At 41.5% G+C, this 27,246-nt stretch overlaps 1 protein-coding gene across 1 annotated transcript in view; it reads left to right on the forward strand.

The window, feature by feature from the left end:
• Positions 1-7,036: 7,036 nt before the first annotated feature.
• LOC132875821 (interaptin-like) overlaps positions 7,037-27,246 on the forward strand; it is a 43,071-nt gene continuing 22,861 nt past the window's right edge. Inside the window, exons 1-5 of the mRNA XM_060912916.1 lie at positions 7,037-7,043; positions 9,015-9,054; positions 10,082-10,282; positions 10,366-10,559; positions 11,012-11,063. Coding sequence (XP_060768899.1) covers positions 10,264-10,282; positions 10,366-10,559; positions 11,012-11,063 — 265 coding nt within the window. The 5' untranslated portion in view covers positions 7,037-7,043; positions 9,015-9,054; positions 10,082-10,263. The remainder of the gene's footprint in view (positions 7,044-9,014; positions 9,055-10,081; positions 10,283-10,365; positions 10,560-11,011; positions 11,064-27,246) is intronic.

The following is a 27,246-nucleotide window of genomic DNA, read 5'->3' on the forward strand; positions in this document are numbered from 1 at the left end:
CCTTCCTGGGTGATTGGCAACACATGTACAAAATTTGGTCCAAATCGATCCATTGGTTCTTGAGATATCTTGCAGACACACAGACAGACAGACAGACAGACAGATACACACACACACACAGACTGACGCAGGTGAAAATAATAACCCCTCCGACTACTGTCGGTGGGGTTAAATATATGTTTCGGGGTTTACAATGCTGTTCTGTACGCATTTCACATTGTTTTACTGTAAATTTCACAGTCATTTTTTACAGTGCAACATTAAGATTCCAAACTTAAGTACAGTTTAATACATCTCTTAATACGACTCATTAGCTTATTCTGCTGACAGACGATGAGCTTATGCCATCATGTGTTGTCCATCGTCCATCTGGCGTCATCCGTATTTCACGAAAACTGCTTCTCTCTCAATTCTTCACCAACATTTATTGTGCAAGGAAGGTGGCCCACTTTAGATCGTTCCTTCTGGACTAGACGGGGCCAGAGTGAGCTGTGCTGTCATTGATGGTCTCGTTGTTATTATTATACAAAATATAATCTTTGTGTTCATCATCCTGTAGTAAATGTTAATTGTGACTCTTACAGAACTAACACACAAACATCACATGTGAATAACCACAATTCACATTTCAAAATGACGCGTGTGGTTTTTAGATACTTCATGTGACTTTTCACATTATTTCACTTTACATCTTGTCTCATCTCATCTCATTATCTCTAGCCGCTTTATCCTGTTCTACAGGGTCGTAGGCAAGCTGGAGCCTATCCCAGCTGACTACGGGCGAAAGGCGGGGTACACCCTGGACAAGTCGCCAGGTCATCACAGGGCTGACACATAGACACAGACAACCATTCACACTCGCATTCACACCTACGGTCAATTTAGAGTCACCAGTTAACCAAACCTGCATGTCTTTGGACTGTGGGGGAAACCGGAGCACCCGGAGGAAACCCACGCGGACACGGGGAGAACATGCAAACTCCACACAGAAAGGCCCTCGCCGGCCACGGGGCTCGAACCCGGACCTTCTTGCTGTGAGGCGACAGCGCTAACCACTACACCACCGTGCCGCCCCACTTTACATCTTGTGATTTTTTAAAAATCTTTTATGTGAGCATGCAACGGCACTTGCTTTTTATCTCATCTCATCTCATTATCTCTAGCCGCTTTATCCTTCTACAGGGTCGCAGGCAAGCTGGAGCCTATCCCAGCTGACTACGGGCGAAAGGCGGGGTACACCCTGGACAAGTCGCCAGGTCATCACAGGGCTGACACATAGACACAGACAACCATTCACACTCACATTCACACCTACGGTCAATTTAGAGTCACCAGTTAACCTAACCTGCATGTCTTTGGACTGTGGGGGAAACCGGAGCACCCGGAGGAAACCCACGCAGACATGGGGAGAACATGCAAACTCCACACAGAAAGGCCCGCGCCGGCCCCGGGGCTCGAACCCAGGACCTTCTTGCTGTGAGGCGACAGCGCTAACCACTACACCACCGTGCCGCCCCTTGCTTTTTATTTATTTATTTATTATTTTTTTAACCAAAAGAACACAGTTACAGAATTGATTTTTGTTGTGAAGAACAGTAATGAGAATTGTACAAATCATATTAACATACATCATATTTTGATCCACAGAAACACACAAAAAAAATAAGCAACCCAGAGGAAGTAAGTCACAGTGTGGTATTACCATGTCGTATGAACTGCAACTGAAAAAACTACAGCCAATGAAGGAAGGGGAAAAAAGAAGAGAAAAACAGAAGTTCTTTGGGTTCTTAAGTGAGGCTTGGCTCCAAAAAACATCTTTATTCCACCTGATCAGATTTTTTTTATCACATCAATAGCAATGTAAAACAGTGATGAATTATTTGTATTTTTCCTCTCTACATATAGTACACAAGTACAGTGTAAATGAGTCCACCCCTTTTGAAAAGTAAAATTTTAAACAATATCTCAATGAACACAAACAACAGAGGATGAATTTGCTTGTGCAGTCCGAGACATTTTGTATTTTGATAGTGGACATGCTGCAGATGATTTGTAAAGATTAACCATGTAAAAGACATTACAGCAAAGACGGTGAATAAAATGACATGTTCCATGACAGCTGCAGTTTCTTGTGGTTTTCTTTCTACTATTTCAGTTGAATTGAACTAAAACATGGGACAAATTAATGGCAGGACCACAACACATATTATAGAGGCCTATTATAGATCTCGCTTTAATATCCCTCTGTTCTCCCTCCCAGAATGTTAAAAACAAAGTTTTCTTCTTTTGTGCCCTTATCGTCATCAGCCTATGCAGGATATGGAAAGTGCACACTTCAGTGTAGTGTACAGTAATAACAGCACTGTGATTGGTCTATATGCTTAATATTTACAGCATATCACTTTTGATAAGTATTTTCAACATTGAAAATACTTTTCGATGTTGAAAGAAGTTTGAAATAGGCCACCAAATAATTCATAAATTTTTCATAGTTCTTAACTCCTGTCTAATCGTTGTGACAGAAATGGAGATCTATTAATGATAACTTACATTATTTAGCTGAGTCTTGTCTAAAGGAAAAAAGTTTTTGAAATAGTAGATATAATGTATGCAGGTCCTTGAAAGTGAAAATCCTGTGCGACAGCAGGAAGGGGGAGGGGCGTGGCTCAGAGAGGGGAGAGGCGGAGCTCAGAGAGAGGAGAGGCGGAGCTCTCTCTCAGCTCAAAAGATTGAGTCAGCCACTGAAATGAAAGCGAAAGTGGTTTAGGATTCATGAGACGCAGCAAAGGTAGGAAGACTAAATAATACACTAAAATATAATATAAAGTCTTGTCTTAGATATTAAATATATAGAATGCGTTTCTCTATACTGTATGTGTATTTTTGTATCATGAGATGACTAGATTTTGTGTTTTCCTGCTCTCTCTCTCTCTCTCTCTCTCTCTCTAGGCTGAACCAAACACAAAAGATCAAAATGGAAACTCTAAGCCAATGTACGTTGAATATACTACCTTAATATAGATTAAAATATATTGGTAGCTAATTAAAAAAAAATGAAATTAGGTCATTAAAACTGAATTTGACATTTGCAATGAGAGGGTTTTTTCAGCTGTTAGCCAGACAAAGATGATCTTCTAGAGAATGTGTTTATATGTGCGAAATTCACTGAATCAGTGCACTACAAAACAAAATTTTTTGTCCAGTGTATTTATTGTCTTGATCTGTATAAAAATTTCATATCAAGGTAAAAGACTAACTTTTATTGACTAAATATAAGAAACAGCCACATAACTCAACTGGACATATTTTTTTTATTTTCATCTAAAGCATCTCATAATATAAGCAAGACTAAATAAATAGCACACTATGTGATAGTTTGGGAGTAAGTTGTGCATAATCAGAACTGTATGAACATGTCAGATCATTTACAGCACCATCACCTGATGCAAATGTGAAGTACTAAGTGCTAGTACTAGAAAAGTGTAAGAATTACAGAATGGTGCTTCCACATTGCTTTTGGTTTTATATGTTGGTGTACATTTTTTGGTGAAAACCTGCAAAATTAATGTGTGGATTGCTGTACTGATCTCTGTTCTCAACATAGGAAGATACACCAATCAGACATAACATTAAAACCACTGACAGGTGAAGTGGATAATTTTGATTATCTCATGATAGACTGTAAAACCCGATAAGGTCACTGAGCTCAAAAATTTTATTGAAACCGATTACGTAAAAATTTTTGAGGTAAGTAACTTACATTTTTTAAGGTAAGATTTCTTAAAAATTACAAGTAAGTGTAACTATAGTGTAATTTTTAAGAAATCTTACCTTAAAAAATTTAAGTTACTTACGTACCTCAAAAATTTTTAGGTAATTGGTTTCAATAAAATTTTTGAGCTCAGTGACCTTATCGGGTTTTACAGTGTACTGGTCTATCATGGGGTGGGTTAATTCTCAAAGTTGATGTGTTTAGAGGAAAAATAGGCAAGCGTGAGGATCCAAGTGACTTTGACAAGGGCCAAATTGTGATGACAAGATGATTGTGTCTGAGCATCTCCAAAACAGCAGGTCTTGTAGGGTGTTCCCAGTATGCAGTGGTTAGTGCCTACCAAAAGTGGTCCAAGGAAGAACAACCAGTGAACTGGGAACAGAGTCATGGGCGCTCAAGGCTCATTGACAGCCAACCCATCTGGTCTGATCCCATAGAGGAGTTACTGTAGCACAAATTGCTAAAAAAAAAAGTTAATTCTGGCTATGATAGAAAGGTGTCAGAACACATAATGCATTGTAGAATGCTGTGTATGGGGCCACATAGTAGCAGATTGGTCAGAGTGCCCAAGCTGACCTCTGTCCTCTGTCAAAAACACTTACAATGGACATGTGAGTATCTGAATTGGACCATGGAGCAAGGGGCGAAGGTGGCCTGGTTTACTGAATCACGTTTTATTTTGCATCCTGTGGACTGATGTGTGTATGTATGTTGCTTACCTGGGGAAGAGATGGCAGCAGGATGCACTATGGGGAGAAGACAAGCCAGTGGAGGCAGTGTGATGCTCTGGACAATGTTCTGCTGGGAAACCTTGAGTCCTGGCATTCATGTAGATATTACTTTGACACCTACCACCTACCTAAACACTGTTGCAGAGCAAGTTCACCCTTCATGGCAACAGTAGTCCCTTATGGCAGTGGCCTCTTTCAGCAGGATAATGCGCCCTGCCACACTGCAACAACTGACAAACAGTTCAAGGTGTTGATTTGGCCTCCAAATTCCCCAGATTTAAATTCGATTGAACATTTCTGGGATGTGCTGGACAAACAAGTCTAATGCACAGAGACCCCAACCTGGAACTTATAGGTGTTAAAAGTTCTGCTGCTGTCTTGGTGCCAAATACCACAGCACACCTTCAGATGTCTTGTGGAGTCCAAGCCATGATAGGTCAGCACTGTTTTGATGGCACAAGGGGTTCGTACACAATATTAGGCAGGTGGTTTTAATGTTTTGGCTGGTTGGTGTATATGCCATACCAGAGATGGGGGGACTCGAGTCCATGACTTGACTCGAGTCCGACTCGAGTCGCCAGATTTGTGACTTGTGACTTACTTGATCAATATTAAGAAAAGACTTGACTTGACTTTGACTTGCTTTTCCTGACCTGCGACTTGACTTGACTTTTGTCATGTGACTTGACAAGTCACATTACAAAAACCTGTCTGGTTAAAACATGCCTTGTTAAAAAAACAAAACAAATAAATTATTAGATCGATATTGCTTAATTGTGCGCGGGTGTTCCTGGCCTGCTGCATATCAGCAAACCTGGCAACCCCACTCCTCCCAACGCAACGTGCAGGCATGAGCGATCAGATGGAGAGATGGCGAGCTCTTCGACCAACACCATCCCGAAAATTATACATTATGGATTCAAAGACTATTGGACAACACAAAATAAAAGAGGAGCGACATGCAACATCTGCGATGCTAAAGTTTCTGATACTGCAAGCACTACATCAAATTTCATCAGACATTTCAGGACAGCTCATAGAGAAAGGTGAGTAACGATGTGACTTTTGCTGCTTGGCTGCTAACATCTGAGACTTCTACAACAGAGACTACTAGGCTATAGTGGCTTGATACGTTAATATTTTAATATTAGCTAAAAAAACAAAACGTACCGTAGAATGCGAAATAGCTGCAAGCAGTGCTAACGTTATGACTGACGGTTAGTGCTAGCAGCGTCTGAAAACAATGTTCTGGTGTTACAGCTAACTTAGTTAGCACTAACGTTAGCGCTGTTTGCAACTATTTAGTCTACTACTTTGTGTTTTTTAGCTAATATTAAAATTTGGCAGTTTGGTGATTAAGCTCATTAATGTAAACACGTATGGTCAAAGAAAGAGCTAGTTGAGGCACGAGATTAAATTTAACATAACGTAAGGACAAGAGGGGAAGAAAAACAACTGCAAACAAAATTTGAACGATGCATTTGCACAGAGACGGTTGGACTTTGATTTGCATCCCTGAGCTTAAACACCAAAACTGGCTAGTCATGAATGTAGTCCTTTGCACAGGGAGCACTGGCGTGCACACGCGCGCTTACATTTCTCCAGTTGGAAACCTGCGAGCTCTTTCAGGGTGAAAAAAAAAAAAAAAACAGCCCAGCACGCAGTTGCGCACTTCTTGTTCAGACAAATGATTTCGTTTTATCAGCAAACCCAGAGGATTCTATCTCACACACACACACACTCTCTCACACACACACACACACACACACACACACACACACACCCACACACACACACTTGTTGAATTAAGCACACTGTTCTTCAACTGTTCCTATGTTTCTTTTTATATACAGTATGTGATAATTGCCACAGATACCCGACCACAAAATGAGCAATCCAGTATTTCAGTGTGTGCACATTTAGCTACAGTGCTTCACTCATTCACACACACACACACACACACACACACACACACACACACACACACACACACACACACACACACACACACACACACACACACACACAGAGGGAAAAACAACTGTTGTCTTCTGACTCAGGATAACAGATTTTCATATTATTATTAATGTATTATCATACATTGTTTAATTTCACATACAGTAATGAGATTATTTCATGTGGTGTAAGTAATAAAAATCTGTTTTAGATTCATTCATTTTCAGCTGATTCATTAACTCGTTAGTGTGCATAAAAAAGATGGTTTTGGTTTGGTGAATACAGACATTTGAAAAACTAATGACTTGACTCGTGACTCGACTTGACTTGCTTGACTTAAGCTCTGCTTGGACTTGACTTACTTGATCCTCCTATAGAGATGACTTGGACTTACTTGAGACTTGAGGGCTAAGACTTGTGACTTACTTGAGACTTGCATGTATGGGACTTACTCCCATCTCTGTGCCATACCACTCATCATCACAACAAAGTGAAATTAATTTTCCAAGTAATAACAGTGTGTTCAGTGTATTCACCATGACTGATATATTAATATTCCCACCATTACAGGGTCATTCTCATGGGTAAGTATATAACTGTACTTTCTTATCTCTGTAATGGTAATGGCTGAAAAAAATATTCTTATCACATGTTTTAATAGAGACATTTTCAACAAATGCTCTGTTTCAATTAATAAATGCACAGAACAAATGTCATGCTGAAAGTTACCATAACAAGTAAACGACTCAACAAACACAACATCTATAAGGTGCATGTCTGCATTTGTTATTACATTTTTGTGCTGAAATTGCTGATCAGTATTCAGACCTCAGAACTCTAACTACACGCTTAAGAAGACTATTTTAAGTATTTTGAAGTGTGGGGCTAATATTAATTGCAGTGCCACTGTCTGATAGTTTAATGAAACCGCAATATGTCCTGCAAATTTATGTTTTGACACTCAAATATTTCTTGAATGTCATTTGAGGGCAATGTTAAGTATATCATTTTGACAACAGTATTGTTCATTTAATATTCATGAAAAGGTACAACAGAGGACATTGGATGAGACAGCATCTTAGAGACATTGCTTATCTTGAAAATTAATGTTTTAATGGGTAATATTATGAATTAAAATTAAAATGAGCTGTAAGTATAACGCATGAGTGCTCAGTCAGCTTACCATTAAACCAGTTGCATAATCTCTTTATGGAAGATCACACTGATTATTGAACCAAAAATTGACATTTTATTAATTTAACAATTAAAAACAACAAATTAAAAGCATGATAAATTATAATACACCCTATGTGCACACTGATTTCATGACCTTGATTTCCTGTCTTGTGGCTTCATTAACTTGTGCACAACTCTCAGGACATGAAAAGCTGCTGAGAATAAGATGTGCTGGATCAAGTGCTATTTTAAAAGCAGCTAGAATAGTAAGGATAGAAGTCATTTTGTTTAACTCAGCCACATTTGCAGTGATAAATGTAATAATCACAACCAGGACTGTTTATGTAGCACTACAATCACAGTCCACTTTATTAGGAATACCTGTACAACTGCACATTCTTGTAGTTATCTAATCAGCCAATCATGTGGCAGCAGCACAATGCTGTTTCTAAAATCATACAGGTTCCGGCAAAGAGCTTCAGTTAATATTCATATCAAACATCAGAATGAAGAAAAAGTGTGATCTGTGTGACTTTGATCGTAGCATGGTTGTTGATACCAGATGGGCTGGTTTAAGTATTTCAGAAACTGCTGATCATCTAAGAATTTCACTCATAACAGTCTCTAGTGTTTAAACAGAATGGTGCAAAAAACATTGAGTGAGTGACAGTTGGAGTCGGTGGAAATGGCTTGTTGGAAGAGAGGTCAGAGGAAAATGGCCAGATTGGTTTGAGCTGCCAGGAAGGATATTGTAACTCTAATAATCACTCTTTACAATCATGATGAGCAGAAAACCATCTCAGCATGCATGAGACCACATTGTGTTCCACTCCTGTCAGCCAAAAACAAGAATCCGAGGCTCTCATGGGCACATGCTCACCCAAACTGGACAGTTGAAGATTAGGGGGGTAAAAAAAAAAAAATCACCTGGTCTTTTTCCAGTTTCAGTGTGTTTCTCCTGTGTTCAGCCTCAGATTATTGTTCTTGGCTGACAGATGTGAACCCTGATGTGGTCTTCTACTGTTATAGCTCATCCACCTTAAGGTTCAATGTGTTGAGTGTTCTGAGATACTTTTCTGCTTACCATGATTGTTTATTTTAGTCACTATAGACTTCCTGTCTGCTCAGAGCATTCAGGTTCTTCTCATCTAATTTCTCGCATCAACAAAGTGTTTCTGCCTGCAGACCCTCTGCACACCAGATGTTTGTTTTTTTACCAACTGCCAATCATTTTGTGTTCATGTTGAATTTTCTTTGTCCTTCTTTGTCCTGCCTTTGTCTAGTAATTAGTTCTTTTCCTGTATTTTGTTTGTCAGTTGTTTATAAAGGCTGTCTGCACTTGTATCTGACTGGGTTTATGACCATATTTTTTATTTCAGGCAGGAAAGAATTCTCCGTCTGCAAAAATAGGAGATCGTAGTGAGTATAAGATGCGAAAGTAATATAAACTAAATGTAAAAATGGTCCTTTCTTTCAAGAAAATTTTCCTCCCTCTCATTTCTGTTTGGGCAGAATCTTGTCTCCATCCTGTACAAGGTTCTCTCCAGACAAAGAACATGAGAGAAATCTTCTGAAGAAGAAGCCGTTATTTGTCACGTATACTTTATAGCACAGTAAAATTATTTTCTTTGCATGTCCCAGTTTGTTAGGAAGTTGGGGTCAGTGCAGGGTCAGCCATGATATGGAGCCTTTGGAGCAGAGAGGGTTAAGGGCTTTGCTAAAGAGCCCAACAGTGGCAGCTTGGCAGTGCTGGGGCCTTGTGATCAGTAGCCCAGAGCTTTAACTATTGAGTCACTACTGCTGAACTCATGTCTGTTTAGATGCTCAACTAGATTAGCCTGAGATTAATGTGAATGAATGAGGACAACTTGCATTCTACTTTACAGCTCTGCCCTTTTCTCTCTCTTTAGCAACACATGTCTCTTTAGCTATATTTCTTTGAATTTTGAGATAATTCAGTCGTATTTGTAAACCTGTTGGCTGAGCCTTGGTTGGCTGGCATAGCTATTTAATACAGTTGATTCTTTGGCTTTTCTACAAAAAGTAAACCTAAATAAATGTATCACACTTCCATAGACATTTTGCTCTATCTCTGGCTGTTTGCATTTTAAACAGAGACATTGTGGTTTCCTCAAAGGTTTGCCCTGATTCTGTCAATTGTAATAATGATTAATCATTTAAAAAAATTATATTAGTGAAATATGACATGGGACATTTGTGCTGGAGGTGGAATACTGTGACTGTTTTATCACCAATGGCTTAGGCATGAATGAAACGAAATTTCGTTATTAAGAATCATGTACCAGTGTGCATTATTAAAGTGTAGACATTCATAAAAACTGTCGTTGGTTTAGAAATAAATTACCTACTTCAATGTATAACAGCTGTGAATTGTTAAAAATATCATTTCTCTTTAAGTAATCAATAATAAACTGTTTGTTCACAGAAACCTTTAAGTATTTGGTTTATAGAACTGGAAAGACACTGAATGCCCACAAGGATATCCTCGATCATCTTCATAAACAAATACGACTGCAGGCGGTGTCTACAGAGGATGAGTGTGACTTCATTCTGGTTTTCTGCCCTGTTGTGTCACGAGCTGGAACTGACATTGAAGCAGCAGTGAAAATGCTGCACAATAATTCAAGTATTCACAAAATCTTAAAAACAATGTATTATATCTGGTGAATTATCACATATAGTGAGTAAATGTTTGGTATGTTTTTACAGATATCAAACCTGCTGTCCTGGTGGTGATCCATTACACGTTTGATACAGAGTGTGTTGTACCAGACAGCAGCAGAGCTGTAAACAGAAAGAATACGATTGTAGCTGACTGTCTGTTCCATGAAGATATTGGATTACTGCAGTGTCCTAAGAATCGTGAATCACTGTCCAAAATCATAACTGCTATTAAATCTCAGGTACTAATTTTATTTATTTCAGAAAATATTAGGTATTATGCTCAGTAAAGTCAGTCATGATTCAAGGTTAAGGTGTGACCAAAAAAAAAAAGGCATGTATGACATCTGTTATTTTATCTGCCTGTAGAATGTACAAGCACTTGCAGGTATCGATATTTGTGAATTGATGTGTAATCAGCACAGAACAACTGTGTAGAGGAACAAACATACATTTCTGCATTTACTATATCATGTAGACTACTACTCCTCCTACTACTCCTATGACTACTACTACTACATGCACAAAGAACACTGTTATCTTTACTACAGTAATTCATCAGCACAGTTGATTTTAAAGTGTGTGAAATGCACATGACACTGTTTTATGCAGCAGCTTGAGGTCCAGCACACAAGTAACATTTACCCCAGGCTTGTTTAGGCCTGTACATTAAAGTCTTTTACTATTTTAACAGGTGAAAGGACGATGTACAAAACTGAACAAGCAAGAAGAAGGTGTAACATCAGGTGAGTGTGACAGATTTTGTTTCTTATAGCTAAGTTGACTGAGCTAGTAATGTAAAAAAAAATCAATCAATCTGTTTGTGTATGTCTATGTTTTGCATAAATTTTCTCACATACAGAACTGAGAAACAGAGATAAAACCAACAAGTAGAAAGACAGACGTCCTGAAGAAACAAGAGAAAGAGAAAGGACTCAACACAACAGAGATCAACAGCCGAACCTGAAATACGAACACTTACAGGAGGCACAAACAAAAGTGGAGAAACTGGAGAAAATGTCTGAGGAGTGGCAGAACAAAATAATGGAAGAGCTGAAAGATTTAAAAAAATGTCTCAAGAATAATGAGAAGATTCTTTCTGAGAAAGATACAGAGTTAGTGAAAAAAAATGAAAACCTTCAAAATGCCACTGATGAGATAGAGAGGAAAAACTCAGAACTGAAAACACTGGGACAAGATCTGCAGAACAAGGAGAATGAAGTAAAGAATATGAAGACTGCACTGAAACAAGAGAAAAATGAGTTAGAAGGAAAAAAGCAACAGATTCAGGACAAAGACAAGCTTCTGCATGAAAATACACAAGCACTGGAAGAGAAGGACACATAGCTCAAACAGATAAAAACTGAACTGGAAGAAATGAGAAAGAAATTAAAAGAGAATCAGAGACTCATGGAGGAGAAAAACACAAAACTAGAGAATATGAACAAACTGCTGAGTGAGAAAGAAACCCAGCTGAAGAAGACAGATAAAGAGTTGGAAACCAGTAAAAATAAACTGCAGACACTGGGAGAGGAGCTGCAGGACAAGAAGAGACAACAGGAGCAGATGATCGTACTGGAGCAACAGAAAACTGAGTCAGCAGAAAAAAACAAACAGCTTGAAGAGAAAGAGAGACTTCTAACTGAGAGAGAGACACAGCTCATGGAAAGAGACAAACAGCTTCAGGAGAAAGACAAAACACTGGAAGAGAATGACACACTGCCCAGGGAGGTTAAAGAAGAATTGGGAAAAGCAAATAGGATGTCAGAAGAAAATCAGACACAGATGAAAGACAAAGACAGAGACAGAAAACTGGAGAACATGGGGAAAGAGCCAGAAACCAGTAAACAACACCTGATGGAAAAAGAGAAGCAGACTCAGGAGAAAGACAGACCTCTGGCTGAGACACTGGAACAGAAGGGCGCCCAGTGCAAACAGGTAAAAGATAAATTGTGGGGTGAAAAAACAAAGAAGTTCGTGCCCATGATTGATTCCGATTGTTATCATTATGCATAATTATGTGTCTTTATAAGATTTCCTATAGTGAGTATGTGTAAAATCTGTCATTTTTAGGTTGGTAAGAAATTTTGCTATTTTGTTCTGAAAGAAAGCTTTTCTATCTCCTCTGTATGTTTACTACAAATAATTCACTATCAGAAGTGCATGGTTGCCCACCACTGAAGGATTCATTAGTGACAGCAGGATAGACAAGAAAAGTACAGATGACACAAATAAAATATAATAAGCCTGACACAAGTGTTTATGTGGCAGGTCTTAAACTAAGAGAGAAATTCACAAAATTAACATTTTTGCATATCCATATGAGAAAGCAAGTTCTGCCCAATGTACGTTTATATATATATGCATAAGTCTTAGGCACCTTATTTTTTTTCTATTTTATGACTTCTACATTATCGAGTCATTTTAGAGTTCCAAATGTTCATTTTTCGGCAAATAATTAAATGTTACAGACAAAGAATGTTTGTATCCGAGCAGCATATTATATAAGAGAGCACTTTTCATATGCAAAAAGAAAACAGAATGAAGGCTACTGGGTTTTGGTGCAAAATTAAGAAGTAAGTGTGACAGTCAGAGTGTCCAAGAACTGTGGCTGGTTCTGTAAGATGCTCAGTAAAACGTACAGCTCATTTCCTTATAAAACTGCACTCATTGTACCTGAGACTATTTTTTTTTTAAAGCAGGTCGTCTCACACCAAATATTGACTTTGTTTCATTTATTATGGTTTACTGCTGTTTAAAGTATTTTTTTAAATGTTGAAACCTTTCCTTTCATTATTTTTAAGCTGTTTTTAGTCTACAGCATTTCTTTATATATGCCTAAGACTTTTTCACAGGACTGTATATAATTATATTGTCTGCTATTTTCACAGGAGGAAGAAGAAGAAGAAGAAGCAACCATAGGTGAGTGTGAAAGATTAAATCAATCAATCAATCAATCAATCAATCAATCAATCAATCAATCAATCAATCAATCAATCAATCAGTCAATATATTTGTCTGTCTATCAACGTGAGTCACATAAATTTATATTTATAGGGCCTGGAGAATTACCTGGGACAAAATGTCATCTCAAATTAGAGAATAAATCACATGAAAATAAAAACTAAGAGATTAAAATTCAAACAGAGAATCAAAACACAAAAGTGAAAAATGAGCATCTCACCCAAGAGGAAGCCACTGTATCCAAAGACACAAATATAGAATTCGAGAAAACAGCTGAAGAGCCACAGGAGAGAGAAAATGCTGTACAACTGCATCAGCAACAGGAACCAAATGATACACAAATACAAGTGGAGGGTGTGGAGAAAAATGTGGAGAAGCATAAAGAATTAAACGAGAAAAATGAGCATCAGAAGGTTCAAGACACACAGCTGAAAGAGAAAGAAACAGTTCGAAATGAACAAGTAGAAACGAATAAAAAGAGTCGTTCTGAGGCAGGTGCAGTGTTAATGGGAAATAAAGAAATTAATGTTACTGAAAAACAACAAGCACTTGAAGAGCCCGAAGTGAAAGAGGCTAATTTGGCTGAGACTCAGACAGAACAAGAGGAAAGTGACACACAGCTTGACAAGAAAGACAGACCTCAGGTGGTCAATACACAACTTCACATGAAGAATGAAGCAGATGAAAAGCAGGACCCGCTGTCGAGTGAGGGAGAAGATGACCCTCTTGATGCAGAAACGCCCTCTAGTGAGATCGCCACCGAACTCAAAAGGGATGAATCTTATTTCGATTAATCTAAGAACAAAGCAAAATAACACGTAACTATAAAATGTGTACCACCTTCAAAAGCACTAATACTGCTACAAACACACCTAATATCATACACCTGTCTTATAGTAGAAAACAATCAATGAAAAACCCTCTGTTGGGTGCAGGGGCGCCGCTAGAAATCTTGGGCCCTATGAAAGATTACAAATTAGGGCCCCCCCGGTAAAATTTTCAAGCTCAAGCAACTGAATTTGTAGTCTGTTTTTGGCTGGCACTTCTACTTTACTATGCATGTGATCAGCTACCTAGCAAGTTTAGGTGATACAATTATTTGGTATATAAACATTTTAAATGCAGAACTGTCAGAATTAGACTGAATAGACTGTTGCCTTAAAATGAAAATTCCATTATATATATATATATATATATATATAAAAGGGCGGCACGGTGGTGTAGTGGTTAGCGCTGTCGCCTCACAGCAAGAAGGTCCTGGGTTCGAGCCCCGTGGCCGGCGAGGGCCTTTCTGTGCGGAGTTTGCATGTTCTCCCCGTTTCCTCCGGGTGCTCCGGTTTCCCCCAAAGACATGCAGGTTAGGTTAACTGGTGACTCTAAATTGACCGTAGGTGTGAGTGTGAATGGTTGTCTGTGTGTCAGCCCTGCGATGACCTGGCGACTTGTCCAGGGTGTACCCTGCCTTTCGCCCATAGTCAGCTGGGATAGGCTCCAGCTTGCCTGTGACCCTGTAGAACAGGATAAAGCGGCTAGAGATAATGAGATGAGATATATATATTCCCCCCCCCCCCCTTTTATGAGCAACTATTATTAGGCCACTCAGTAGCCTATGGAGTTCATTCAATCCAAATGTTTGTGTTGAGAGAAATTGCATGCATCACTGTATCAGTATGGATTTATAACATTCTGTATGCACGTTATGGATACTCCAGAGCCCTCCAGCAAACATCATCAATCATCAGGATTACAAAATGTATTCCTTTGTTTCCTCCATTTATTGACTTATTGTATGTGATCAGATGTATGCCTTGATGAATAACTACACTAGTTTTTTGATACAATTACATAGTGCACTGCAAGAAATCCACTAAGTGTTTTTGGTTTCTTTTAGGCATTACACATTTATTAGAAAACACAGCAAATGTTCAAATATTCAAGTTAAATACTTAGCAACAGTATCAATAAATCCACATATGAACAATAGAAATCTTATCTATGACCACAGCTAATGTGCAAAATATTAAAGTTAAATACTTAACAGTATCAACAAATCCACACATGAACAATAGAAATGTTATCTATGACCACAGCTAATGTGCAAAATATTAAAGTTAAATACTTAACAATATCGACAAATCCACACATGAACAATAGAAATGTTATCTATGACCACAGCTAATGTGCAAAATATTAAAGTTAAATACTTAACAATATCGACAAATCCACACATGAACAATGGCAAAACATCTAGACTTAATTATACAATAAAGATACCTATGAAAAAAGGTGATTTTTTTTTTTTTACACACAGTGTGATATCCGGACTTCATAATTTATCACACCTGCTCCTGCTTAGCCAGGGTTCCCACAGTTTTTCAGGCTTCTTTTTTAATGACTTTTAATGACTTTTAAGGACCAATTTTCATTTTTTTAAGGACCCAATGACCAAAACTGAATATCACTGGTGTGAAATTGCCTATTGTAACAATCACTTGTTTGTTTTCCCACACTTCGTCTGCTTGTTTTCTTTATGACTCTTAAAGGACTTTTCTTGACCAAATCTTGCAACAAGTGCAGCAATTCCTGATATGTCTGATATTTAAAACGATTTTAAGAAAACCTCAACGGTGGGTGAGGAAATGGTTAGTGGCTAAAAATAATAAATATAAAGAACATTCCATTTAGAGTAAAATTTATTTCACAAGATTTTCATTTTGTTCAGGAACAATTGAAACTAAAAGTATTAAATTGCCCAGAACCCCCCCCCCCCCCCCCCCCCCCCCCCCTTGCTATTCTTATGTTATGGAATAAATTTTCTAATGAGTCTGCATGTTTCTATACATGTTATAGACAGATTGAAAGTCGTATGTTTTGTTAATCCATGTTTCCATTAATACGCATCAATGGCGGGCGACCGAGCTGATACGAAGTAGTCACGTGACCCTGTTCGGGACTGGTTCCGGGCTATTCTCAAAAGCAGACACCAGGGGTCGCCACTATACACTTTGTTCAGCCCCTGACCGCTAGTGCAGTTCGCCTGTGAAACAGGGTCGTTTGCGCGAATCGGGGCAGCGGGAACAGCGTATTCGGAAATTAAAAATGTGTTATTAGAAGGGAGACGAAAAAAACCCCCTGATTTTTAAGGACTTTTATTGACTTTAACAGATTTTCATCAATTTTATGGATAATTAAGTACTTAATTTTACAAATTCATTTTTTTAGGACTTTTATGGACTTTAACAGATTTTCATCAATTTTATGGATAATTAAGTACTTAATTTTACAAATTAATTTTTTTTTAGGACTTTTATGGACTTTAAGGACCTGTACGAACACTGTTAGCAACGTCTAGAATGTACACCTCTGTAGCGCACATAGAAAAACTGACAGCTGATCTAAGCTGCGCTAACAGCTCTGTGCATACACGGAGCTACACACACATTTCACGTGTCCAGCTCCCAGAATCAGACTGTACCATTAGTAAAAAGGGTGGAGGGGTGAAATGACAATATCATAAATAATTCAAGAAAAATGTTATAGCAAATCATAACCATGTATAATTTGCATATTTTTACAGATGAAATGAAATATTTTATTTCAAAAACTTACACAAGGCAATACTATTAAAATAATATTAATATCCCTCACAGGCCCCCCTGTCAGTGCCAGGCCCTTAGAATCATCCTAACTCCCCCCCCCCCCCCCCCCCCCCCCGCCCCCCAGCTGCGCCCCTGGTTGCGTGCATAATTTTCATGCATCATCAAACTAATCATCTATTTTAAACATTATCGTTGCCAGAATATCTAGTTTTCTGCAATTAAAAAATCAGTTTCTACCCAGGGTGGCACGGTGGTGTAGTGGTTAGCGCTGTCGCCTCACAGCAAGAAGGTCCGGGTTCGGGGTCCGGCGAGGGCCTTTCTGTGTGGAGTTTGCATGTTCTCCCCGTGTCCGCGTGGGTTTCCTCCGGGTGCTCCGGTTTCCCCCACAGTCCAAAGACATGCAGGTTAGGTTAACTGGTGACTCTAAATTGAGCGTAGGTGTGAATGTGAGTGTGAATGGTTGTCTGTGTCTATGTGTCAGCCCTGTGATGACCTGGCGACTTGTCCAGGGTGTACCCCGCCTTTCGCCCGTAGTCAGCTGGGATAGGCTCCAGCTTGCCTGCGACCCTGTAGAAGGATAAAGCGGTTAGAGATAATGAGAATGAGATGAGATGAGTTTCTACCCAAAGAACGAAAGGACAAGACTGAATAGTTTAACTGATGACAGTTTAGTAGTTTATTTGTTTGTTCATATAATAATACAACATGCATCTTCATTTCCCATGACATACAAGCATCAATTTCTTGAACTCATAGTGATCACAACAAAATATATTTTTTTTCAAAAACTTGCCCAAATATTCAATGCCACAAATGTCTTCTGCAAGACTGTGTAGTTATTTTTGGCTCCAATACATCATATTCCTTGTTTGATGGTCATTTTCACGTGAGTACTATTTGAGCCAGTAGTACTCATGTTCCAGTTAAAAGGACATGCATATTGGCCACCTTCAAAGAAAATAGAGGTGCGATCGGCTGCTGTATAAAAGCACCTCTGCTGGGACCCTTAGCTCGATTACCGACAGTAGCTCGATTTGGATGTGCATGTAAACACACTGATTGTTTTAGCATATAAAGCTCCCTTTCCCCCTCCCCCACCCCCCAGGCACACCCTAGCTCCCCATGGCTGGTGTCGGATGTAGTAACAGCCCATTTCAAGCAAAGTATTTGGAATATAGGTTTTGGATAGGTTGTGAAACACTTGGAAATTATTAAAGATACCATATGAAAACTGCTGTGTAATACTTGTAAACCTTTGCTTATTTACTTCAACATGTATACACATTGTGCCAAGTTGTTGTTGAATCAGGAAATGTATTTTTTTTTCGGGGCCTCTCAAAACCCAGTTTCACTCTGCAAATCAAAGAAAAAAATAATATAATAGGGGTTTATGATTTTTATGACTTTTTTGTTTTGCTGCTCTGAAATTGAATCTAAAATGAAGATAGTAAAAGAGTTTAAGTGACTGAAATTGATGGCCCAAGTGTATTCTTTAATTTAAGCCATGACTGATTATTATGCAATGTTCAGAACCATAGATGCTCAAAGGTTGAAATGGAACAGTTGAAAATGACCCATCTGTGTGAAGGAAGTACAGTAGACTCAGGCTACGTTTACATTAGACCGTATCTGTCTCGTTTTCTTCGCGGATGCACTGTCCGTTTACATTAAACCACCTGGAAAAGCCGGGAAACGGGAATCCGCCAGCGTCCACGTATTCAATCCAGATCGTATCTGATCCGGTGCTGTGTAAACATTGAGAATACGCGGATACGCTGTGCTGAGCTCTAGCTGGCGTCCTTATTGGACAACGTCACTGTGACATCCACCTTCCTGATTCGCTGGCGTTAGTCATGTGACGCGACTGCTGAAAAACGGCGCGGACTTCCGCCTTGTATCACCTTTCATTAAAGAGTATAAAAGTATGAAAATACTGCAAATACTGATGCAAATACTGCCCATTGTGTAGTTATGATTGTCTTTAGGCTTGCCATCCTTCCACTTGCAAGTAGTAAGTGATCTGCGCTGGGATCACACACACAGCGGCTCAGTCCCGAATCGTGGCTCGTGCGCTTCACTCGCGCGCTGTGTGAGCTGCGCAGGGCCGGAGTGCGCACCCTCCAGAGGGCACTCGCTGTTCAGGGCGGAGTGATTTGGAGCGCAGGATGCCTGCGGAGCCGAGCGTATCCGTGTATTGGTGTTGCTGTGCGCACGGCTAACGGTTTTAGTGTAAACGCGAATCATTTTAAGAACGTTAATCTGATGATCCGCTGATTCGACGTAATGTAAACGTAGCCTCAGGTGGATGAGAAAGACAGTGAGCAGAGACAGTGTTGGAGCAATATTTTAAAAAAACAACAACTTTTTTCTCATAATAATGATAAAAATTTTGAGTAGATTGATATGTGATTGAACTATGACTCTAATGAAATTCTTGTTCAATGTATAACCAATATTCTTGATCTTTAACGTGACACCATTACTTGAAGTCACTGGAAGTATTGATTGTCACTGGTGTCATACACTGATCAGCCATAAAATTAAAAACACTGACATGTGAAGTGAACTACATTGATTATGTTGTTAGAGTGGCACCTGTCAAGGGATGGGATATATTAGGCAACAAGAGAACAGTCAGTTCTTGAAGTTGATATGTTGGAAGCAGGAAAAATGGGCAAGCATAAGGATCTGAGTGACTTCGACAAGGGCCAAGTTGTGATGGCTAGATGACTGGGTCTGAGCACCTCCAAAATGGCACATCTTGTGGGGTGTTCCTAGTATGCAGTAGTTAGTACCTACCAAAAGTAGTCCAAGGATCCAAAGGACAACCGGTGAACCGGTGACAGGATCAAGGGTGTCGAAGACTTATTGAGTCGCATGAGGCATGAAGGCTAGCCCATATGGTCAAATCCCACAGAAGAGCTATTGTAGCACCAACTGTTGAAAAAAAAAATAATGCTGGCTAAAACAGAAAGGTGTCCTTGAAATCAGTTCCTGGCCACACCACTGGTACACTCGAGCACTTCAGCTTCCAATGCTTCATCTTTTATACTAATACCATTATCCACACCAATGTGTTTGGCATCTCATAAATCACTAACTAGCTGAATTGAGTAATATCAGTGTTTTCATGAGTAGCTGGATGTGAAAAGTTAAATCTGTTAATCTGATAACCAGTATTGAATAATAAATAATATTCACTGAATAATGAATAATAATTATTTTACTGGTTGTCAAGACCAGAAAAAGAAACATAATAGACAGGGAAGAAAACAGCAACAAACACAAGAACACTGTCATTCCCTACATTTCTGGACTATCTGAGAAACTCAGAAGGATCTTCTACAAACACAACATTCCAGTACATTTCAGACCCAGTAACACTCTGAGGCAGAAACTGGTCCACCCCAAGGACAGAATACCCAGATACAAACAGGACAACATAGTGTATACAATTCAGTGCAATGAGGAATGCACGGACCTGTATATTGGGGAAACAAAACAACCACTTGACAGGCACATGGCTCAACACAGGAGAGCCAGTTTCTCAGGCCAGGACTCTGAAGTCTATCTTCATCTCAATAACAAAATACATTCATTTCAGGACTGCAATGTACTCATTTTAGCCAGAGAAAACCAGTGGTTTGAAAGAAGAGTAAAAGAAGCCATCTTCGTCAACCTGGAACAACCATCACTGAACAGAGGAGGTGGTCTGAGACACCACTTATCAGCCACCTACAATGCAGTCCTTGGGACGCTTCCCAGACAACTGAATACATGTTGCAAGTAAAATCCGTTCTCAGGTTAAACCTGTATTCAACCTAGATTGAACTGGTGAGCCACATTTTACCTAGGTTAAATATATAGACAGGATTCAATCAAGGTTAAATTTATAATTTTTGTATGTTTTGAGACAGTTAGCTTTTTGTTACAGTAGGTTAGTTTAATTTTAGGTTTTTTTTTTTAGGGTATGGGGAAGTTTGCAATGTTAACCAGTGTAGTGGTAAACACTGTGGACTACAGCTCTATAGGGTGTGAGTTCAAATCCTGGTAAATACAATAAAGGCTATTTATTTCATTGTGGTTTGTAGAGAGGTAGTTGAGAAGGTATGACATCAAAGGAAGGAGTCCAGGTGATGAGAACCAGAGAGGGGAGGTTAGTGGGTAGAAAGAAGAGAGAGAAAGAGCATATGTGAGAGAAGACAACAATTTCCATGTTCTTATTTATTTTTAATTATTTCAACCCCACCCCAAAAAACCAAAACAAAAAACCAAAACAAAAACCCCACACCCTTATTTTTTAATGACACCCCATTAAAAAAATCCCTTTTCAGACAGTTGAATCTCGGTTGAATACACATATTACCTAGGTAAAATGTGGTTCACCAATGCTACCTAGATTGAATACAGGTTTAACCTAAGACTGTATTTAACCTGCAACATACACACCAAAACTCAGTTGAGTTCAATGATTCACAGGATGACAGAGAGAACCAGTGACCCACAGATCATCCTAATGACACTATAGGCTGCTAATACCATTCACACCCGGCCCCCAGTGACCTACACCTACAGGATGACAGAGAGAACCAGTGACCCACAGATCACCCTAACGATGCTATAGGCTGCTAATACCATTCACACCCGGCCCCCAGTGACCTACACCTACAGGATAACTCAACGACTCCTTAGGGTTGCTTTTGATCCACGAGAGGATAAATACCTGGAACTCCCCACTAGCAGGGGCGGTCCTGGGGGCGGGCCAACTGGGCAGCCGCCCGGGGCGGCATCACGGGGGGGTGGCACGAGCGTGGGCGCAAAAAAAAAAGGGTCCCCCCCGGGTGTGTGTGTGTGTGTGTGTGAACATTTTGGATGGGGAAGCCCAATAGACCCTTTTCACTGACGTCACCGAAAACCAGAAGTAAACAAACCCTGCGCCATATTGGAAGACCAACAAACTCGTGATCAGGGGGAAATAACGGCAGCGCGCGGAATTTAAACCCACGAGGCACTTGATTCATCATAAACCTACAATGGTAAACTTTTGTGCTGTGTTAGGGTGTTCCAACAAAGCTGATGGGAAAGGTGAAAAGAAGTCTTTCTACAGAATACCAGCTGTGATTGAGACACAAGCAAACCAAGGAGCTTTCTGCCAGGAGACAGAGAATAAGTGCATTACTGAGTGTCTGTGAGCAAAGGAGAGCCTGAACGTTGCAACTTCCCTATTGCCTGTTTATTGGTTGTTTGTAAAAATGTATCAATTGTTGCCCTTCTCACGGGAATCATCGCGGGCTCAAGAGATGAGACCTGACGAGTTAGTTCGTTGGTAGCAGAACAAAATGTCTGGACACAAATTGGGTTTTCAGAAAAGGAAAGAAAATAAACAGAGGGTCGAAAATACAAAAAAGGAGGCAGAAAATGCAAAACGAGTTTTAAGGTAGGACAAATGGTTACTTTTCTGAGGCAGCCCGGTTAATCCTCGCCTCACCCACTCTATAATTTTGGGGACTGAGTGGCCGGGATTCGGGGAATTAATGAGCCATCTAGTGAAGAGTGGGTCCTGCCGTAATTCAACAGGGGGAGGTCCCAGTGTTGCTTTGGCAGGAGCAGCTGTCACAGAGCCGTCTACATCAACTCCGCGTCAGAGTGAGGAGCAGCAAGCTCCTCCTCCCTCTCTCGGGGAATCCCTTGGGGATTTCCCGTTAGAGCAATCGTGAGACGAGTCTCTGTGGCATGCGTTTGACCAAGTGAGAGTAATCGATGGTCAAATGCTCCAGCCAAACGCCACCCTGTCCTTCCCCTATTATTCTATTATGAAGGATAGGTTATACCGAGTGATGCAGGACACTTAGACTAAAGAGCAAGTCACGCAGCTTTTGATTCCAAAGAGCAACTGGGAATTGGTATTCCAGGCGGCTCACTTTAATCCCATGGCTGGACACTTAGGGCAGGATAAAACACTAGCCCGACTAATGGCCCGGTTCTATTGGCCAGGGATTCGCGGCGATGTGCGTAGGTGGTGTACGGCCTGCCGCGAATGCCAGTTAGTAAATCCAGCGGCCATTCCAAAAGCGCCTTTGCGCCCTCTCCCATTAATCGAGACCCTGTTCGAAAGAATTGGGATGGATCTCGTCGGGCCATTAGATTGGTCAATACGAGGGTACCGCTTTATTTTAGTTCTGGTGGACTATGCAATGCGATACCCGGAAGTGGTGCCTCTTCGCAATATCTCAGCACGCAGTATTGCAGAAACGCTCTTCTGCGTCATCTCCCGAGTTGGAATCCCGAAAGAGATTCTGACTGACCAAGGCACCACGTTTATGCCACGTACACTGCATGAACTGTATGGGTTATTAGGTATTAAGCTGATCCACACCAGCGTTTATTACCCACAAACGGATGGTTTAGTTGAACGGTTTAATCGCACCCTCAAAAAATAATTAAAAAATTTGTAAGTGAGGACGCATGTAATTGGGATCAATGGCTCGAACCCTTGTTATTTGCAGTGCAAGAGGTCCCCCAAGCCTCCACGGGGTTCTCCCCATTCGAATTGTTATATGGGCGTAAGCCGCGCGGCATTCTAGATGTGCTGCGAGAAAATTGGGAGGCGGGACCTTCGCCCAGTAAAAGTCAAATTCAATACGTTATGGACCTGCGCACAAAACTCCACACACTCACACACCTAACCCAGGAGAATTTGCGGCAGGCCCAAGAATGGCAAACCCGCCTGTACGACAGGGGTACGCGCCTTAGGGAGTTCGCACCGGGAGATAAAGTCCTCGTACTGTTGCCCACATCGAAGCTCCAAATTAATTGCCAAGTGGCAAGGACCCTTTGAGGTCACACGGCGAATCGGGGACGTCGACTACGAGGTGAGGCGAACAGACAGGGGTGGGGCACTACAGGTTTACCACCTCAATCTGCTCAAATTCTGGAATGAGGAGGTCCCCATGGCATTGGTGTCGGTAGTTCCGGAGAAGGCGGAGCTGGGGCCGGAGGTTCAAAAGGGAACATTGCCATCGCGTACACCTCCGGTCCCCTGTGGAGACCACCTCTCCCCGACCCAACTCACAGAGGTCGCCCAGTTGCAGACCGAGTTTTCGGATATGTTCTCACCCCTGCCCAGCCGCACAGACCTCATAGAGCACCACATTGAGATGCCCCCGGGGGTGGTAGTATGCAGCCGCCCTTACAGGTTACCTGAACACGACAAAAGTGGTTCAGGAAGAACTCGAGGCCATGCTCGAAATGGGCATCGTCGAGGAGTCCCACAGTGACTGGAGCAGCCCGGTGGTCTTGGTACCCAAGACCGATGGGTCGGTCCGGTTCTGTGTGGACTATAGAAAAGTCAACGCGGTGTCTAAATTTGACGCGTACCCAATGCCTCGTATTGATGAGTTGCTCGATCGACTAGGCACGGCTCGCTTTTACTCGACACTGGATTTGACAAAGGGTTATTGGCAGATCCCCTTGACTCCATTATCCCGAGAAAAAACGACCTTTTCCACACCGTTCGGTTTACACCAGTTTGTCACACTTCCTTTTGGGTTGTTTGGGGTGCCCGCTACATTTCAGCGGCTGATGGATAGGGTCCTCCGCCTCCACGCCACCTATGCGGCCGCATACCTCGATGACATAATTATTTATAGTAATGACTGGCCGCGCCACCTACAACACTTGAGGGCCGTCCTTAGGTCGCTGAGGCGGGTAGGTCTCACAGCCAACCCGAAGAAGTGTGCGATTGGGCGGGTGGAAGTACGGTATCTGGGCTTCCACTTGGGCAACGGGCAGGTGCATCCCCAAATTAACAAGACAGCAGCGATTGCGGCCTGCCCGAGGCCCAAGACCAAAAAGGGGGTGAGACAGTTCCTGGGGCTGGCTATTATCGTAGGTTTATACCTAATTATTCGGATGTCACCAGCCCGCTGACTGATCTCACTAAAAAGGGGCACCAGATCCGGTCCAGTGGATGGAGCAATGCCAGCGGGTTTTCTCTGAGGTGAAGGCTGCACTGTGTGGGGGGCCACTGTTACACTCCCCTGACTTTTCTTTCCCCTTTATGTTGCAGACGGATGCGTCAGACAGAGGGCTGGGGGCCGTTCTGTCCCAGGAGGTGGAGGGGGAGGACCGCCCTGTCTTGTACATAAGCAGGAAGCTGTCGGTGCGTGAGGGGCGCTACAGCACCATCGAAAAGGAGTGCCTGGCGATCAAGTGGGCAGTCCTCGGTCCTCGCCCTCCGCTACTACCTCCTGGGGCGCTCTTTCACCCTCTGTTCGGACCACGCGCCCCTCCAGTGGCTCCACTGCATGAAGGATGCCAATGCGCGGAACACCCGTTGGTATCTGGCACTCCAGCACTTTAATTTCAAGGTGGTCCACAGGCCAGGGGCGCAGATGGTTGTGGCGGACTTCCTCTCCAGTCAAGGGGGGGGGAGTCGGCTGCGGGCCGGATGGCTGCCTGGCCTGAGTCGGGGGGTGGGGGTATGTGGCAGCGGGGGTGTGGTCAAGAGTCGGTCTGTGACCAGAGGGTGGAGTCAGGGAAGGTAAGTGGCAGAATCACTGCACCTGATGTTGGTTAATCTGTGTTTGTGTGTCTTCCCCAGTGACCACGCCCTATATAAGGAGAGAGAGAGTAGAGGAAGGAGACTCTCTCCAGCCAGGAGGCTCATGTGTGTGTATAGTTTAAAGCTGAAAAGCTATAATAAAAAGAGTTTTCTTGGGGAACTTAGTTCTGGCCTGCCGTCTTTTCTGTGCTCCACCCCTACGAACTGCTACAGCGACTTACAAATAATGTGTAAACATCGTTGGAGTTAATAAAGTTTGAACAGCATGAAGGAACATACCCCAACCCCCCAAAATTGATAAAAAAAATTCTCAACGGATTTGGCATACTATAAAAAGGTCATTTTTTTACTCAGAAAAAGCGGAAATACGCCGAAAAGCGGAAAACTCTCATCCCTGCCTAGCTTGTGACGATGTCATGCATGCTAACATGGAGAATATGACATGCTATTTTGTAACAAAAACCTTCGAACAAAAAGTTCATGTTTTACTTACAGCTTGTGGACTGGTGGTCGACAGCTCCAGGTATTAAAAACACCCTCGAAGCAAAACCACTACTGAAGGCACCAAAGTTTGAAAAGTCACTGTGGTTGAAATGATCAGAACACAGTGCTAACGTTGCATTATCCTTTGCTGGTGGTGTTCCAAAGATAAATTCCAACCATTTCTTCTTCACCTCTATCTTGCAACGTTGCTCCACTTTGGTTTCGTTTCTGTCGGCAGCTCCAACCCGACTTTGGATGCTTGTAACTCGGGCAGGGGAGGTCCCAGCCTCCCCAAACTTGGCAGCCAGCGACCTCTGCCCTCTCCCCAATGAACCAGCACTACCAGGGCGGGCTAGCCCTGCGCCTCAGGACGTAATTCACCCCGAGGCAAGCCGCGGCGCTCCGCTTAGGTTTCGTTTCTGTCGGCAACTCCAGCCCAACCTTGAACGCTCGTAACTCGCACAGGGGAGGTCCCAGCCTCCCCAAACATGCAACGTTGATGTGTTACTGCCACAAATAACATAGGTACGAACTTGTTCAGCCATGTTTTCAACTTGCTGTTAGGTCCTCTTTATTAGCTACTGACGAGATGGGCTCTGCTATCTCTCCTCGCGTTTAAATCCAAACTTTCTTCCCATGGGCGGTCGCAAGCCAAGGTGGGCGAGGCCATGAATATTAATTTTCAAAGTGACGTAAGTTCGTAGGGCTTTTTCAGATTCACTTGTTTTTCCGACTATTTTATTTCATAAGCTAATACAGGGAATGGGAGTAGAATTACATTTTCACATGCAGCATGCATATGCAACTCGGAGTGAACTATGGTATTTCAAAAAGAGACAGTATTAAACGTTTTTGGTGGAAGGGCACCTTTAATTACACCTGTCACTCATTTCCTTATCAATCACCTCCGCTATTTAAACCCCTCTCTCACTCACACTCGATGCGAAGTATTGTTCAGTGTTTTCTCTCTTGTTGTACTGAGCAGTTTACTTTCCGCCTGTCCTCTTGACCATTATCATGTTAACCTTGACCTCGCCTTCTTGTCTTGCCTTTGTTATTCTGTTTGCCGATCGACTGACCCCTGCCTGTTTCTCTGACCACGATTCTCGTCTTCTGATTTGGCTTAGTTGACATTTTGCTTCACCCGCTCTCCCCTGCACCTACATCCATAAGTGCCTGCACCCTGACATTTATGATTAACAGAATGAAAAAAAAAGCTGAACAGGATATTGTAGAGTTTTCATTTCAGCCTGAGTAAAGATTTTGCCATTTTTTTCTCTGGACATCACATTGTGGAGACACATTGGCAGGGTGTATTTC

This window comes from Neoarius graeffei, chromosome 28 (genome assembly GCF_027579695.1).
Source record: "Neoarius graeffei isolate fNeoGra1 chromosome 28, fNeoGra1.pri, whole genome shotgun sequence".
Lineage (NCBI taxonomy): Eukaryota > Metazoa > Chordata > Actinopteri > Siluriformes > Ariidae > Neoarius > Neoarius graeffei.